Here is a 17752-nt window from a genome sequence, read left to right as displayed (position 1 = left end):
TTGGCTGTGTTTCACTTTTGTTGTGGTCAGTTTAGCGGTTGTTTTGGCTGAAGCTGATCAGTTCACTCCTCTTTATAGACAAGTTGTCAAATTTTCAAAACTGGTGTGTTATTTCTAAACTTTTTTTAAACTTTCTGATATATACTGGTATGTACCTGCATATATTGTAATAGCCTTGCTCAAGCAAGGAGAAAGAGGGGAGGCCGCACATTGGCTTATACTTAAAAGAGGCTCATTTTGCTTAAAAGAAAGAGTAAATAAGCTGCTAAGGCTATGTTTACACTTAGGAAAACATGTGTTTTCATGTGGTTTGGCCTGTTGTTTACACACAAACAGTTTTTTTTTCACAGAAAATGATCATTTTTAACAACTCTGTCCAAAGTGGAGATTTCTGAAAACGGCGGTTATGTGTTGACGTGTAAACAGGGTTAAACGGTGTTTTAGGTTTCCGAACCGTCACTACATGCGACTGAAAATACTCAACGTCATGTGAGCGATCTATGTTTACACTTGTGCCCAGAGGTCTGGCATAGTTATAATGGCGCTCGATGGCGTATTTATGCCATGTTCATGTAAACGACAACATTTTTGAAAACGATGTTGTGTGCACGATGTTATTTTTGCAAATGCAGGGGCCAAAACATCCATTTTCCAAAATGTCCTGCTACGTGTAAGCGCAGCCTAAAGAAATATGAAAGCTAGGCTGCTGAGAGGGAGACTGATGACCACCTGGTCATAGTGTCATGGCCGGCAGGTGAGCAAGTAAGCCTGATTACCTGACTTCAGCCACCATGCCCCCTAATGGAGAGACTAGAGAACAGTCAAGAGGACTGTAACACTGCACTGAATGTAGGCTCTATAATGTACATATACACTGAGATATTACCGTCTTCATCTTGCTGTAAAGACACATCCCACTGAAAACCAACTAAGCCTACAGTGCTCTCAGAGGCGTTGTGATTTTTCAGTGTGATTCTAGAAGCAAGAGATTTAACAAAAAACCACAAAACTATTGTAATGAGGAATCAACAGGACACAATGGAACAGTATTTTGCATAGCATTTATTTTCAGTGCATACATGTGATGATTTAATGAATACAAGCAGAGTGAAACAACTTGATCAAGGCTGTGCAGACAAAATGATACAACTTTAGAGACTTGATTCCAACTGTATTAAATATCCTTTTCTAAATGTTCACCTAGTTTCTTTTTTAAACATTGATTTTACATTTTAAACAATATAACGTTTCAATCTAATATCTAGTTTTTACTTGATCATGATAATTTAGATGGCAGACTTTGAAAGGGAACACTACATGCAATAAAATGGGATCAAAAATGCATCAAAATTGATGTCAGCAAGTTAATAGAAGCTCATTTTTATGTTATCCTGCTTTGTTTTTAAGCAAATAAACTTTGCCCCACTGAGCTGCTGTAGGTTCCTTCACCTCCACATGTTAAAGGTTAGGCCATGCTCGACATTAAGAGGTTAAAGGTTAAGGCAGGCACCGCATTCCAAACTTGCATAGCTGTGCGAGATTTTTCAGACTTGTTGGCTCGTACCTGAACGCGTCGATGTGTGGATATTCTGAATATAGGTATTGATCTTTAACAAATCAGACAAATCATTAACACACAGTTGACAAAACATTTGAAATAATCCCCTTTTCTCATAGACAGTAAGCACTATGCGGTTATTAATTCATTCATTTATTCATTGCCTGCCACAGATTTCCTGTGGTCTGCAGATGAAAGTGGTGATTGGATGGATCTTGCAGAGATTAATCCAGGTGAATATGATCATCTCATTAATGGGATTTTAAACAATAAACAATTTGTAAAACCATGCTCTCCACTTCGCTGTGTGATCAGTTCATCATGGCTGGCTGCTCATTAGACATGAAGTTGTTTATCCAGCCGTTCCTTCCTGCTGAGGCAGCTGGTAAACTGTTTTTTTCCCTTAGATTCCTCAAATGGCCTCTACAGATCTCTCCCAATCATTCAGATTTGTTAGGGCTACCTAATGAGGATATTCTTGCAAATTACTTCTTTGCTTCCTGCCAGCTCCCCAGACTCAAAAGCTATTCTGGAAGCGTTAAACACATCTGTCAAATGTAATCAAATAAACATGTTCGCACTATTGCATTATCTTGTTAGTGGCTGGGTTAATCAAAACACCAGCGACAAGTGTGTCCAGGTGGTAAACGTCAACCATATTTTGTAATGTGCATGGATTCAGAAAAACCAGAACCAGAGTTATTTGAAAAATATTTGATATAATCATGATTGCTATAAAAAGACAATTTAAAAGGAGAGTTCAAAAAACGTTAACCAGCAGAGAATGCTGTGAGAAGGATAAAGAGGAGCAACATGAGGAGGGACAAGGCATTAAATGTTGAATCTGGAGGGAAGAGAAGGGGGTCATGAACAGAAATGTTATTAATGAGAATATTTGTCTCACTTGAAACAGCCTCATAATGGTATTATTTTTCTTCGATTGGCACAAATATTATTAGCTTAGGTCTAGTGAGACAGTTATTTTTATTTCCAGACCCCAAGAGCAATATTTTTTCCTTTTTTGGAGGAAATTATTTTACTGTCTGTTCTTATGCTTGAGGGTAGGAGTCGGCAATATGGATTGTTGATTTATAATGACTGATATAACACATTCTAGGAACACTTCACCACATTTACACATGAAGCTCAGTTGACTTGTCATGAGTTAGCCTGTGAAAACAGTCGTATGTCTTCTGTGGTTCTGCAGGGAGCTTCACCTCGAAGGAGAGCCAGGTGAGGTGGTTTGGACGTTTGATCACGACGCGTCCTGGGGCGCCTTCCTTTGGAGGTTTTTCTGGGCATATCCAACTGTTAGGAGACCCCAGGAGGAGCTGGAAAATGCTGCTTGGAAGAGGGACAGACATCTGGACTACATTGCTTAGCCTGCTCCCACCAAGATAAGGCCCTGGATGAGTGACTCAAAATGGATGGGCGGATGGAAATGTGCAGTCAACTTTTTGGAGCTTGACCCATTGTCCCCAATGACCAAATGCTACCAAAGATATTAAAGCAATAGCTACCACCATATAAATAGGATGGAGAAATACAAATTCATACTGTCTTATGGTACATAGCATTCTGTCATATTGCCCACCCTTGCTGTGGGGTAATGTCCTCCTGTCCTGATCAACATATGGGATTTGATGCAATTAGTGTCTGTGTGGTAGGACAGCATCAGTCTTTACATTATACAGCCATTTGAAGAGTATTCTTCCTGTTTTGCTGTGTGGCGCGTTCAACTGGGTGCATCCCCTGACTGCTGTGATTCTACAGAAAATCATTTACCATCCGGATGACTGGAATTATCAAGTGTATGTGGAAAATCTAATTACTGACCTTCCCTGGTAATGCTAATGCTGTCCAGAAACGTCTTTTTCCGAACAACATAATGACAGGGGCAGGAACATTAGGAGGTCGTGTAATCCCTCTGCAACTACTGGCCAGGTGTATAAATGTGAGGTAAGGTTTGGTGCGCGTTCTAATGGAGAGCAACAGGTCAAACTCCCTTTCCTAATGGACACTTCACTTCATGTTTATTATTCCATGAGCCTCACTGGTAATTTTATGGTCTTTTTGAAGGCAGAAACCAACCCTTAAACTGTTTTCAGGCACTTCATGTCCATTAGGGACTTTCCACACGGTTGCACTACATTGCTGTTTGTTCTCATCACTGCCATGCATTGTCAGTTGCACTGTATTGTTTTTAACTCTGTGTGGTGAAGCCAAAGATCTTTTTCCACAACAGTAATTCTACTCATTAACTAACAAACTTCACTATCATCACTCCTCAGCAATCTCAGGCTCAGAGTTCATAGCCAACAATGCAATTGACAAATGTTTTATTTACACACTTAAAAGCTTTCTCCTCTTTCTTCTCCTTTAAGACTTGGCTGAATTACTCAGTATACTGTACGTACCTTCCAGTCTTCTGCTGCATGGTTTGCTGGTTTCAGCTTAAAATATCTTTTGGATGCAGGCCTTTAACTGTGTTTGATGGTGAAAACTAAAGAGAAGATTCAGATGACACGGCCTGGCCAAAGAAGACCTGGCCTAGATTTTGAAGGTGCGTGGTATCCACTCTGGCCAACTGAAAAACCAGAGATCCCTCTTTGACTGATTGTTGGCTTGCATTAAGGGAAACTAAAGGGCAGCAATGAACCACTACCTCTGCCAGGTCAGGATTGGACGACTTGGGAACTTGTGTCCTGATAGAGTGAAAAAGATGTAATTTTCGCTGAAAATCTGGCAAATGATTTCATGTCAAAAGCTGACAGTAGTGCAAATGGACCCACACTGGCATTTTCTTTTTGTAGTTCTAATGAATCTGTCTGCGCTGTGGTGAGCTGAGTGGTCAGGCTGTGGTATTTGTGCAGATCAGGTAGCACAGTGTTATTTTGGTCCTACGTTTTACTCATATCTCTTCCTGCTTAGACCGCTTCTTTCCCCAAACACAGTTTTAAACTTTGTAAAACTTTGTAAATGTTTCACAAAGAGGTTTTTATCTCCTCATAGAAAATCTCTGGGTTCATCTTCCACTCTGACATTTTTATTTCCAGCTGACCCAGTAATTGATTTTACTTTTAAGACACATTCAAGGTCCCTTCTGCAGGTGCCAGTGGCCTCTGTTCAGCTTGCATTTTTAGATTGAACACGAACTTGGAAGCTCAAAAGGGGAAAAAACCTTGCTGAGCACTGATGCACATTTTAAATTGCCAATAACCTTTGATCCATTTAGTAAATTTCTCACATTTCCACAATACTTATAAGCTAACATTGATATTACTGCACAGTGGATTCACTCAATCTGATTATCAACCCCTTGCTGCCTGATCAAATAATGCAAAGTGTTGATATGGAAGAGCTTTGAAGGAAATTCTCTTTGGGGGTTTTTTAGCTGAATCCCAGCCAAGAATGGTGCTGGCTCTCTTTGGGAGAAGACACATTCACACTGACTCAGCTGAGACCATCACTGATGAGCACAGCAGTGAGCATAACGCTGCCCTCTCTGTCATGAATGCTCTCCTGTGTTGTAATTAATTTTCCAGGCCAATTCATGCCTAACATTAGGGGATGTGAACAGTGTGAGCTAATTGCATTCTTGTCAATACACTTTTCCCCTTGGAATGTAATTTCTCTGCCTCAACTGATGTCCCTGGTCAGAGCAGACAGTGGTGAATCAAGGCCTGGGAGCAGCTTGAGTCCAAAACAGTGTGGAGGGAACTTACTTTTACATAGACTGGTATGAATCATGTGGGTTTTGACTTGTTAAATGTGGCAATATTCACAGAGGAAGAGACATTGCAGGTTACTCAGATGAAGTCAAGACAATTAACGCGAATCATTGTATGTACATAGTTGGAATCCCTTGCTTCAAAGTCTTTAGCTCTCTGTGGGCAGTTTCCGATATCATGTGGAGCTTTTGGAGACTAATTTAATGCCTCTGGTGTAGAGCCTACAGGTCTGCTCAGTAGTGCTTAAGGGTTCATCCACACTAATGAGTTTCCTTCTGACGCAAAAAATAACTGGAAGGTAGAATGCTTTATGATACATCATTCAATATTGTTACATAAGGGGAATTAGAACATGGCCAGAGACCAACAGCCCAGTAATTAGCTCGGAGAGACCGGATAGACAATGCTGAATTCCGTGGGAAGCTTTACTTTATGCATGGGGAGAGCTCACTGTGATGCTATTCCCATATAAGAATGGCATTATTTTATCCAACTGTATATAAGATATGAAAATGAGCAGGATCTCCAGGTTAAGTCTGACGTAGAACTTACTGCAGAGATACATAAAGTTACACTTTTTTTACACTACACAATTAACTGTGGATTTTAATGACACACTTTACATTGTTTAGTGGTGGCTAATGGGGCAATTGCAGCAGATTGCTACTGGACCTAAACACACTTTGCTAACTTGTGTCACAGTGTTTTTGATTCAGTTTTGGATTTTTTTTCACTTTCTGTGAAGTGTCTCTTGGGAGAAGAGCTGTTTCCTTGGTGATAACTTTGTCTTCACTTGGCTTCTGTAAATGTGGTGAAGTTTCGTGGTAGTATTTCCAATGTCTTTATCCATTCTATATGTGAGTAACAGCAGGTGTACTAAACACCTTTGGTACCCATGCCTCTCACTGACTGTAGCCCTGTTCATCTTGACCACTTAGAGATGAAATGGAACCACATTAAAATTATATTGACATATTTTAAACACAGAAGTACTGAAGAACTGTGTTTAAATTTTCTCACCATCATAAGTAATTAACACCCTGTAATATCAGGAAATTTACAGTAGGTGGGTCCAAAGGCACATTCCATATTTGTTCTCAAAGCATGAGTTTTTCCTCTTATTGTTTTAAAGTCCCACTTACCCTGCTTAAAGATTTTACTTTACAACAAATAATGCTCCCGTCTGATTCAAATACATGGCAGCTTTTTGTGAATTAAACATTTTAGTGTCCATGTATTCTTGTCATTTGCATACAAGCTCTTTTATTGGCTTGCTGTAAGTGACGCAGGACTTCTGATTGGCTGGCAGTTTGAGGTAAAACATTTGACTGGCCAATAGACTATGATCAAGCGCTCACTCAGTTCAGAAACCCATGGGGTACATATATAAAACCCTGTACTGTAGGGAGTGTTCATCAGATTCACAAGTGAGTCTATCATTTCATTCTTCACGACCAGAAGATCTATTAACTTACGGTGAGTACAGACTTCTTCTTGATGGTGCGAATTATGCTGTCACTGTTAAGTATTAGACATGATGAGGTGGTTTTTGGAGAGGATGACAAATGTGTGTACTAGTGGATAATGGTTTGCTGGTTTAGTGACGTTACACAATCTACGGCAGGCTGCAGCTAATTCTGCTCCTGGACAGAGCTGCTGTGTCAGTATATCACTAATAAGTCCTCTATCTGCCTCCGCAACTTCAGTGAGGGGTGTGTGTCTGAGAGAGAGAGACAGAGAGAGAGAGGATTCATAGAGCTGTGAATGCATGCTATTGATGACAAACTCCAAAAAAAAATAAACATGTTTAATGGGATAAGATGGGATGCACTTAATACGAAATGCACTTAAAAACTTAACAATTTGTTTTACCTTGTTTGATTCTGCATGTGTTTTCCACAGGGAATCCTAATGATGCTGAAACTCTGGACTCTCCTTCTTGCCTATGCACTGATTATTTATCAGATGTACGTCTCACAGGCAGCTCCATCCAGGTGAGAGTGGTGGCACTATTCCTAAAACTATAAAACATATTGACCTTGTAAAAAAAAAAAAAAAAAAAACACGATTGTGTTCATCATTTTCTGCTGGACGAGTTTTGTTGTTTTGCTTTCCATAGCCGATGAAACATAATTGATTTTAAATCAGATTGTATTAAGTTTGTCTTGTATCCTTTACTGTGATATTTATTTGGACGAGTTAGACAGTTTTTAAACCAGCGTTGTGGCAGAACCGGAGATCAACCCAATTGAATGTGTATTTTTAGAACTAGTAAGGAGTCCATGTCAGGTGGAGTCACACTATCGAATGATGATGCGCAGAAGTTACTCAGAGCTATAAAGGAGTTCATGCAGATAACTTCAGATGAGCAAGACCACCAAACAGCTGATGGAAACAGGTATGACTTTTGATCATTTCAGGTATCATGAACCCTAATAATGAGCATTTTAAAGTACTATACAGGGTGTGGTATCTATCTATCTATCTATCTATCTATCTATCTATCTATCTATCTATCTATCTATCTATCTATCTATCTATCTATCTATCTATCTATCTATCTATCTATCTATCTATCTATCAGTGAAGGAAGATATAACACTTTTGTTTATAAGCCCCACAGCTCACAGCTTTGCTGTTTATTAATTATAAAGGTATATAATGAAATTCATGCAGATGTACTCTGTCATAATCCCTTAATGCATGGACTCCAGTTACTCATCCATCCATCCATCCATCCATCCATCCATCCATCCATCCATCCATCCATCCATCCATCCATCCATCCATCCATCCATCCATCCAGTATTAAATAATGCCTGCAAGAGAGCGTCCTTCAGAAAACTGAAGAGAGCATGATATCAAAGAAAATGAGAAAACATGCATGATAGACGTTATTACAGCAAATGAAAACTGAACAATAGCATGACAACTCAGCTACAATATTTTGGTTCATGTGATGTCTTCATCTGCCTGTTGGATTGGTCAGCACACATTTGAAATGTTATTTTAACACAGATTTTGCTGTGAATGCATGACATTTTAGAAAACACCATGCATGTAATCGTTAAGGACTGTCTGCATGCCACGGTTTCTGTAAGCCTGTTTCTGCATGTTTGTCTCTGTCTCTAACAGCCTGGATAGACCCATGTCTAAGCGCTGCACCGGCTTAAGCACGTGCGTCCTGGGCAAACTCTCCCAGGATATTCACAAACTACAAACCTATCCCCGCACCGACGTGGGAGCAGGGACGCCTGGCAAGAAGCGAAGTCTATCTGAGCCATATGAAAACTACGGCTATTCATTCAATTGAAACTCTCAGTTTTATCCCATTTAGTTGTCTGTCTGAGTTAATGTTTGTTTGTCATCCAGCTCTATCCATTCACAAGACTGCTGATGCATATGGATCCTACTTGCCTGACAAACTTCAAAGAAACATCCTTGCTTTAATTTTCAACTGTTGGACATTAGATTTGAATGAGAGAGATGTGAAAACTTGGACCAGCTACAAAATTACTTAGGCAGTTCTTTATATACAATAAGAAACCCCAAACAGCCAAAAACCTTTCTAATGTTAAATTAGTTTTCTCTTCATGGTGATTGTTTTCCCTATAATAAATTCATCTTTTACATGGAAGCTGTTTTTAAGTCATTCAACACTGAAAATACACCTAACTCAACGAAAAGGTTTTAAAAAAGAAAGGAGAAAAAGGGTAAGCATGGCTGTTCCCTCTATGCATTTCCATAGTAAATGCACTGCACTTCTTTCTAATGCTAGACAATATTGTTCAAAGCCTGTCATGTGTGATCTGATCTTGACCATCATAATAAACTGTGTTCACTGTCTTCTCCATTCTTACAAGTAATGCAACAGCACAGAAGCGGGCATGCAACACAGCCACCTGCGTAACCCACCGCTTGGCTGACTTCCTGAGTCGGTCAGGAGGACTGGGACACAGCAGCTTTGTTCCCACCAATGTGGGTGCCCAGGCGTTTGGCAGGCGGAAGCGGGGCGGTCCTGTGTGAGCACAAGAGCAGATACAAGGTAAGTGAGCACTCTGTACTTTCATATCAGAAGGCTATACTGTAGATAAAAGGCAAGAGAGCTATTTAAAGAAAAAAAGTGCAATTTGTGCAAAGGATTCATGGTTGAATTCAACAGGAAGTGCCCTTTCTGTATTTAAAAATATTTGGTGTTACAAAAGTGAAAGGTGTGTATTTTTATGCACCCATGAAGGGAAATCTGTCAATAAATTATTGTCTAATGTGTCAAGAATAACATGCCACGTGTGGAAATTGGTGGATCTTTGATACAATGTGAACCATCAATCAATTGAGCATCAGCTTAAGAACCCTAATATTTGTCCAAGTGTTGTTGCATTTCAACAGATTTGTGTTCTATTTTGTGTATAAAAATAATTGTTGAATTCCTGTTGTGTATTAGGTTACTTTGGTACCACCTACATTTGAAACTCACTGACTCAGTTTGTGGCTCACAAAACAAATGTGAATGATTTTGTTTGGTTTTCTCTCTTGTCTTTGGCTCCCTAGGACCAAGTGCCTCCTTTGAGTGGCACAACTGCATCATATTCTACCTGCAAACAACACAAATGTTGACTGATCTCTTGCTTTCAGACTACCCCCCAGGTGTGTCAGTAGTCATTGTTAGTAACTAACATTGGTGTCATTGTCATGGTGGAAAGATAACTGGGAAGATATTTTCTTTGCTGAGAGCGATGAGAATGGATTTTTTTTCGCTGTCTTGGCCTCTGGCTCATCTGCACTTCTGACCTGTGTCTGCAGTATTGTGTGTCATACTGTACATCTGCACTACCAACAAAACCTTCGACAACTGTGGCTGTCTTGTGCCTTGATGTAAAGTTCATTTTATTGTAGTGCTCAATGCAAGTGTGAAAAATGTACTTATGATTCTAAATATTGTAATAACTGTGAAATGAAAGCAGGAATAAATTGTATTTTAGCTACCTTAGGCTCCTGTGTATGTCTTCATGTATTTTGTTTGATTGGCTGATATTAGCTGTAAACCTAACTGGGCTTTAAAGCAGCACTATTGATTCATTTTAAAAAGGTGGACACAATGTGGTATGAAAAACAATCTATGCTCGGAAAATCACACCATATTATATATGACGTTCACTTATCCGTTTTAATGGAAATAGAAACTACATAACTGGACCATCTCCAAACTTGATTAAAGTTTGAGTTGTAAACTAGTATTTGATACTATTTTGTTGTGAGATAGCATGTAAAAGACATTTGAACGCATTTGTTTTATCTTTCTATACCATGATGCCCTCCGGTGGTTAAATTAACTTACTGCTTTTTCATTAGATATGGATCCTCTCCTAAGAACAATTTTTTTGTTAATGAGGGATAAGTTTAGTTTTTATTGCAGTATCACATCATTAGTTGGTTTCTAGTAAAGCTTTTATTTGTTGTTTCAGTGAAGATCCATTCAAAACGTGGCAATGGACCTTCTAGTGCTTCTCTCTGACTTTCAAGTGTATTATTTCGCCAAAATGACTGGTCTTCATCAGCCATGCAATTGTAAGTTTTGCCAACAAGAAACAAGCAACAAACAAACCCGGTAACCCTAAACCACCAAATAAATTCAATCTGAATGCCAAACAAACTTTGGACACCAAAGTGCTTTTACTTGCCTGAACTCAACCACAAATTAAACATCTATTTTCATTTTTGTTTAATTGATTTACTGTGATGACGATAATCTTTCCTGCAAAAGAGATGATATGACAAAATCTCTGATGGCCGACAAATTTATATAGTCTCACTGTGTTTATTTATTCTGTGCTAATAAAATAGTTAATCATGCATTTTACTCTCCAGTGCAGTAATAGCTATCTATTTGCGAATATGGACAGAAAACTCTAGGGACACAGCTCAGCTTGGCAAAAAGCCTGAGACTCCATGAGAAGGCTGAGTAAAAAGAGTACTACTAATTAGCGTTGCTAAAGGAGTTAAAGGAGACATTTGATGCAGCAGAACCACATGCATCATCTTTTTTATTCCATGCATTCTTCTTTCCTGTGGCACCCTGGTGCCTACATTGATCCACGATGCAACTCGACAGCACAGATTTCAGTGCCTTACGCTAATAGCTGCGAGCCTCAAGCAGAGATGAGGCTACATTGGTCTGGTAAGCACACATCTGTCTAACTACACACCTCCAGATTTATTTTACTACTCAGTTTTGTAGTCTTCTTACACTGAGTCGTGATGTCACTTAAGAAATTTATCCGACTTCACACAGCTAACTCTGGAGCCACAGAAGGTCCCCACCCATCTAGTCATCTAATCGGATGCAAAAAAACAACAACATGATATTGGCAATACATATTGGCCATTGGCCCCCTGCTCTCTGAATATTGGCATCGGCCATTGAACAACCCATATGAGTCGACCACTATTTAAAACACAAAATATGGCAGTGTGATGTTCCAGTCAGACACCAAGGTAGACTAACATTCTTTCATTTTGCTAGATATCGGTAGATTATGTGACGTTTGGTTAACATTTAGTTTGAATAACAGTAGCTAACCATGACCCTATCATTGACAAACTTAAATTTTATAATAGGCTATAATGCTCCTTTGCATCTGTGGAGAATTTTTCTTTCAATGGGCCTTTGTCTTTCGTGCAACACGTTTCTGAATGACTGACAAGTAACGCATGACTGCTTACAGTGACAGACAATGACAGCTCGTTTGATATCCTCATTCCCATTCCCTATATAACTTTTGTACAGGTTTATACAACACATATGTAGTCACAGTTAGTACCTTTAACACCTGTCATGCAGGTGTTGATGAGTCAAATAGTGGCATTTTCCTTTAATGGTGTCAGAGGTCGGGTAGGAGAGGGGCGGGGCTACGAAAATCAAACCCTGCCTTCACCTGGTCGGATTTTCTGCCGACAGAAACTGCGCATTTGAGAAGATAAGGCGAGCATTTTCTGGCTTTAAGGCTTTTATCCGTGGTAACAAGTTAGAAATGACCCAACAGAAGAAAAAGATTCGGCCAGTCACCCTCAAAAAGGACGTGGAAAGCAGACAAACGTCGGTGTCACCAACGCAATCAACACCTGACGCTAAACGCCTAAACATGCTATCATGAGACAGCTAGCTTAAGCTCGTTTATGACTTTTGCGCAGAGAAAGGGTATTTCCTTGGACAAGGAAAGAAGAGGCATACGGTGGTTTCCAGAGGTGGCAACTATGGGTGCATTTATGTACGCCTCATAGACAACTTTTGCCGTTTTATGTAAGGAGCTCACAAAGACTGACCGTCAGAAACTGGCGCACTTTCAGAGAAAGACACTGAGGAAAGAATTAAGGCGCAGAGACAAGGTGAAGGACAAAATGTCCAGAGGACGAGGACCAAGGATTCACCTGGCATGAGGGAGAGACAGCTCAACTTTGAGTAAGTGACGCTATTTTTTTTTTTTTTTTTTTTTTACACGTTGTAGCTGAACGTGAGCTGACTTTGTGCGTCGCTCGTCTTGTCCACTAGGTTTGTGTGCGCGCGTTTCCGTTTGTATGGCATGGTGGATCAATGGTAGCTTCATGGGTATGATTATTCGTGTTTTTCACTGGTACACATTGTTGTCTCAGTGTTACTTGCAGTTTATCAACGGTGTTGTTTTTTGTTGTTGTTGACAGTTTAAAGTTTTGTTTGAAAATGAAGATGTGTGCCAGCCAGCTCGGTTTTGCCTGTCTGTGCTAACAGCATTTATTTGAGTGATGTTATTATGACTACGAATATTGTCAAATATGGACAAAACGTTGTCATACTTAAAAAAACAAAACAAAACAAAAAACACACTTCCTCTTTTAATATCCCAAGCTGCTAAAAATGACAGCACCATCCAAATATGTGAGAGACACATGGTGTATATAAAATGCCGAAAAGTTCCTCTGCTTGATCCAAAAACTACATGATCACTTTATTATGAAAATGTCAAGTTGAAATGAATCAACGATATTACAGATGTCTTGGATTCTTTTCACGCAGCACCTCAGTGAAATGCTGGTGATAAAATGATCTGTGGTTGAGCTAAAAACTGGGTCACTGGGGGGGAACAGGGTTTGGAGGATTTATTTATTATGTATGTATCTGTTCTAATTGGCCACAACAGCACATACAAATATCTGGACACTGCAAGCCACTGTAACCTTTGTTTCTAATGTAGTCCAGATTAGATAATCAACTTTTTTTTTCAACCGAGTATTGGCTCACTTTGTGACAGTCATTATTAAAACGCATCTCTTTTTGAGAAACCAGACGAAACTGCTTTGTTGGTTCAGCATTTGAATTGTGTAATTCGATACTTACTGCTTGGCATTACATTTTTTCTGTTTCTGGCCGTCCTGTAAGTGTGCAGTGGATTACAGCACCACTAGTCTGACCTTTTTCTGCAGAACAAAGGATATCCTCAGGAACCATTTGTTATAGGCCTAACAGCCCCCTTGAGTATTGTCACTATTCTCTAGAGTTCCTGTGTAACAAACCCTGAGCTTCATGGCTGCTAGTCTTCCCTAATTGACATGCTTGTCCTATCACTTGTTTGTGATTGAACATTTTAGTGTCTCTTTAGGGAGAACATACTTTTTTTTGAGACTTGTAATACCAGCAACAAGGGATTATTACAACATGACATTGCTGTATCAACTGTTGGACTGTGCAAAGTGTGCGTTCATCTGTCATCTCTCTTTCTGAACAATAAATTTGAATTGGATGTTGACCATAAAAACAGAGAAATGGTAGGATTGTTGAGGTGGATGGGACACCAGTGTAGAAATGTAATGAGCTCAGAGTGGTATCTAGACAAGTTCCCATAAACTCATTACTATTGATGTCTGCTTAAGGTGTACAGTCAACCAGCTGGTTGACCGAGTGGCACCAGCACCGGCACCGGGTGGCACGGTGGGGCAAGTGGTAACACTGTTGCCTCACAGCTAGAAGGTCCCCGTTCGAATCCCGCTGTGGGCGCTGGTGGTGTGTCCTCCACCATGCCTTCAGTGCCTGCTCAAGGAAAAAGGGGCCTTTCTGTGTGGAGATTGTATGTTCTCCCCGTGTTCACCCAGGGTATCCTCCTTAAACAATAACCCCCACTAAAAACATGCAGGAAAATAACCACCTGACCAATGGTGACGAACATTTTTCAAATGTTGGACAGTGTGTGTACTGATGCTCTTGTAGTGTGGGGGACTTAATATGTGGCAGTTGTTTTACAAAAGTCCGGTGTGCCTATTGGATATATGGTGGCAGAGTATTTATATAAGTGAGATTGTGTCGTTGATCAAGTTATTATTTAAGCCCCAGTGTTAAATCACTGAATGTCCCTAATTTTACTTAGCTGAATGCTGGATGTCAAAGCATTATCATGTCTCTCAAGGAAACAGTTTTGATGTCTGGCAATCAGTATGAAACAAGAATTCTATTTGTTAATTTTCCCGTAAATTTAAGCATTTAGTTGAAAGAAAATCCTGTTGTTCAGTGACAGGCATCATGCAAATGCAGGATCCTAGAGAGGAATCTGGTCTCAGACCTTGATTGCATTTCACTTCCCAGTCTTTAACCACTTTGATCTGTCTAAAAAAGATAATTTAAAAAAGCTTAATATTTGCTATTAAGTCTAGGAAAGAAATAGACTTCAGAGGAGTTAACTACCAAGAATTACCATTTACGTTATCCTACCTGTGTGTGATTGCCAGTATATGCAATTTAATAGAATTTTTAACATTTTTAATTAAAAAACTCATTTGTGTGGCTATGGTGGTTGAAACATGTTCAAAAGAAGGGTGTGTTTGAAATTTGCATCTCGCTCCCGTGAGTGTTGACCAACAACACGAATCTCAGTTGATTAGACAAAGGAGAACGGGGCTGCTCTAGGATGTGAGCAGCCATGTGCACACTCCCAAACAGAGCTAATGAAGGAGACGAGGGCTGGTGTTAGAGTTAGTTCAGAGCCTCGGAGGAGCTGTTCAAGATGCCAGATCACTTGAGTGTCTGGGGACGAGCATCTGTCACTTTTGCCACATCACCATCTGGATGACAAAGTATGAGACAGTTAGAGTGCCAGTATCTTGCTTTTCTTGTTTAGAACAGGATCACAGACTTTTTTTGTGTGCCAGCTGACACAAAACTTTTCTCTGCATATGGAACAACAGAGAACTTTTGGCTTCCATCACAGGAGAGAAAGGCAACACTTTGTCCTTTGGCCTGCAACCCTGAACATCACCCGGATGATGGAAGTGAATTGTATTGAAAAGCGAGTGTCCAGTGCATGTTTATATTAGATACTGACAGTTGCTTATGCAGTTTTATTTTTTATTCATACGTCAAGCACCACTTGTCCAAAATAAACAAATCTAAAGAAGGTTCTTATTTACAGCAATGATATTCAATTATGTATAAATTCTGCAGTTTTACCAGCAAAAAGAAGTTTGACATACAAAATCAATAACACATCTCATAACCTACGGTCTATGGAAAGGCTTTTTCCTGCTGTCCTGGAGGCAGAGCTTGAATGGCTCTTCCCAGAGTCTCAGCCTTCTACTTCCAGCCTCTCCCTGGAGGTGACTTGTGACACTTTTTTTTTTTTCTATTTACATTTCACTGAGACCACTGCTCTTTTTTCAGGAACTTCTTGCTTCACACTCTGTTGTCAACATTTACTCCTGTAACCTACCCACTAGGGTTGGGCGGTAATCCGGTAATAAGATATCCCGCGGTATCAAAAAATAGCAACGGTATCAGTTTCATTACCATCATTTAAAAAAATGCTGCGCATATAGGGGCCTAACATAATTGTAGCATCGTCATAACAAAAATGAAGTCCACTCTATTCAGTGTATCTGGTTGAATTTTTACTCGAGAAAAAGGTGACTGTGCAAAAGTACAGGCTAAAAAAATGAACCTGAGCAGTTTTACAGATGTTTTAAAACAAATATGTCCAGGCGCTCATTTAGGCGCATCTGAGCAGAGTACCGTTATCTCGTCCAAGCATACGGAGAAACTCCTCTGTTGAAAACGCTTTTTCAGCCTTTTTTCTGCTTGCTATTGTTCTTAGCTCTCATAAAAGGACGAAATGCAAATAAAAAAGTAAAATAACACTTCAGGCTGCTCAGCAGAGTCCTCTGTGAGACGGAGTGGTGAAACTAACTGCGTGATTACGCCGGTCAATAGTTCAATGACCCGCCCATATTCACCATAGAAACACCAATGACGATCCAGAAGGAAGTAACCCCAGAGATAGATTATTACATGAAGAGCGCTCCCTCCATTCTAGACTCCCCCTCCTTTTTATGTAAACAAGAAGGACCTTCGTGATTGGTCTCAAACTAACGCAGAGTCATAGGAGGAGACATTAACAGCGTTTTTTCGAGCTGGAAAATAACTTTTGACCACAAAACAGCAAAGGTAAAACATACTTTATGATTTAGCAAAAGTTTTTTTCTGCTACTCTTTGGATGCTAGCTCGCCGAGTTTTCATCGCACAGTGAGGAGGCAGACATCTTTGTGATTATCAGACTGTCTGCTTTGACATGTGTAATTTTCGTTTTTTCGTCACGTGCGCATATAATTTCTTGGGGTATGAATTATGTTGGGCTGCACGGTGGCACAGCAGGTAGTGCGCGTGCCTCACAGCAAGAAGGTCACTGGTTCGATTTCCGGGTCGGGCCTTTCTGTGTGAAGTTTGCATGTTCTTCCCGTGCATGCGTGGGTTCTCTCCGGGCACTCCGGCTTCCTCCCACAGACCAAAAACATGCTCATTAGGTTAATTGGTGACTCTAAAATTGCCCCTAGGTGTGAGTGTGAATGGTTGTATGTCTGTATATGTTGCCCTGTGATCGACTGGCGACCGGTCCAGGGTGTACCCCGCCTCCCGCCCGTTGACAGCCGACATAGGCTCCGGCCCCCCCGTGACCCCGAAAGGGATAAGCGACATAGAAAATGGATGGATGGATGAATTATGTTTCGTTGGGTGGCAATGCTTGGTAGAGGCTTTTAGCTGAGTTTCTCCCCGTCATTCTGGTATGCTACAAGTTAGGATTGGTGCTTCTTCGCGTGAGCATTGACCGTCTGAACTGCGCGCATGCCACGCTGCTCTGCAAAGTGATTTTTAATTAGTCACGGTAATACAAGTAGTTGACGGTATCAAAATTTGGATACCGCCCAACTCTACTACCAACATTGACAAGAGTGTTATCTGATGGTCACTAAGCAGCTCCAGGGGTTGGGGGTAAAGTGCCTTGTTCAAGGACACCTCAGTGGTGGTAATGAGGAAGTGACATGTTCTGCAGTTTCACTTTCTTCATCCAGATTTACTCTGCCAGTCCAGGGATCAAACCAGACACCATCTGGTTTTATGGTCTCATAAGACTTTTACACCAGTAATGATATGATGTCACAGTGAGGGCA

The 17752-nt window shown here is 40.3% G+C and overlaps 1 protein-coding gene across 1 annotated transcript; it reads left to right on the top strand.

Annotated features, from left to right (window-relative positions):
- Positions 1–6703: 6703 nt before the first annotated feature.
- Positions 6704–10276, top strand: calca (calcitonin/calcitonin-related polypeptide, alpha). The gene is made up of 5 exons (XM_070965646.1): positions 6704–6765; positions 7192–7283; positions 7556–7687; positions 9153–9334; positions 9841–10276. The coding sequence occupies exons 2-4, from the start codon at positions 7201–7203 to the stop codon at positions 9313–9315; spliced, it is 378 nt and encodes a 125-aa protein (XP_070821747.1). The 5' UTR covers positions 6704–6765; positions 7192–7200; the 3' UTR covers positions 9316–9334; positions 9841–10276.
- The last annotated feature ends 7476 nt before the right edge of the window (positions 10277–17752 follow it).

This window comes from Chaetodon trifascialis, chromosome 1 (genome assembly GCF_039877785.1).
Source record: "Chaetodon trifascialis isolate fChaTrf1 chromosome 1, fChaTrf1.hap1, whole genome shotgun sequence".
In the NCBI taxonomy this organism is placed as follows: Eukaryota; Metazoa; Chordata; class Actinopteri; order Chaetodontiformes; family Chaetodontidae; genus Chaetodon; species Chaetodon trifascialis.
Note: the sequence above shows the minus strand (reverse complement) of the source record. Positions and strands in the feature narration are given on the sequence as shown.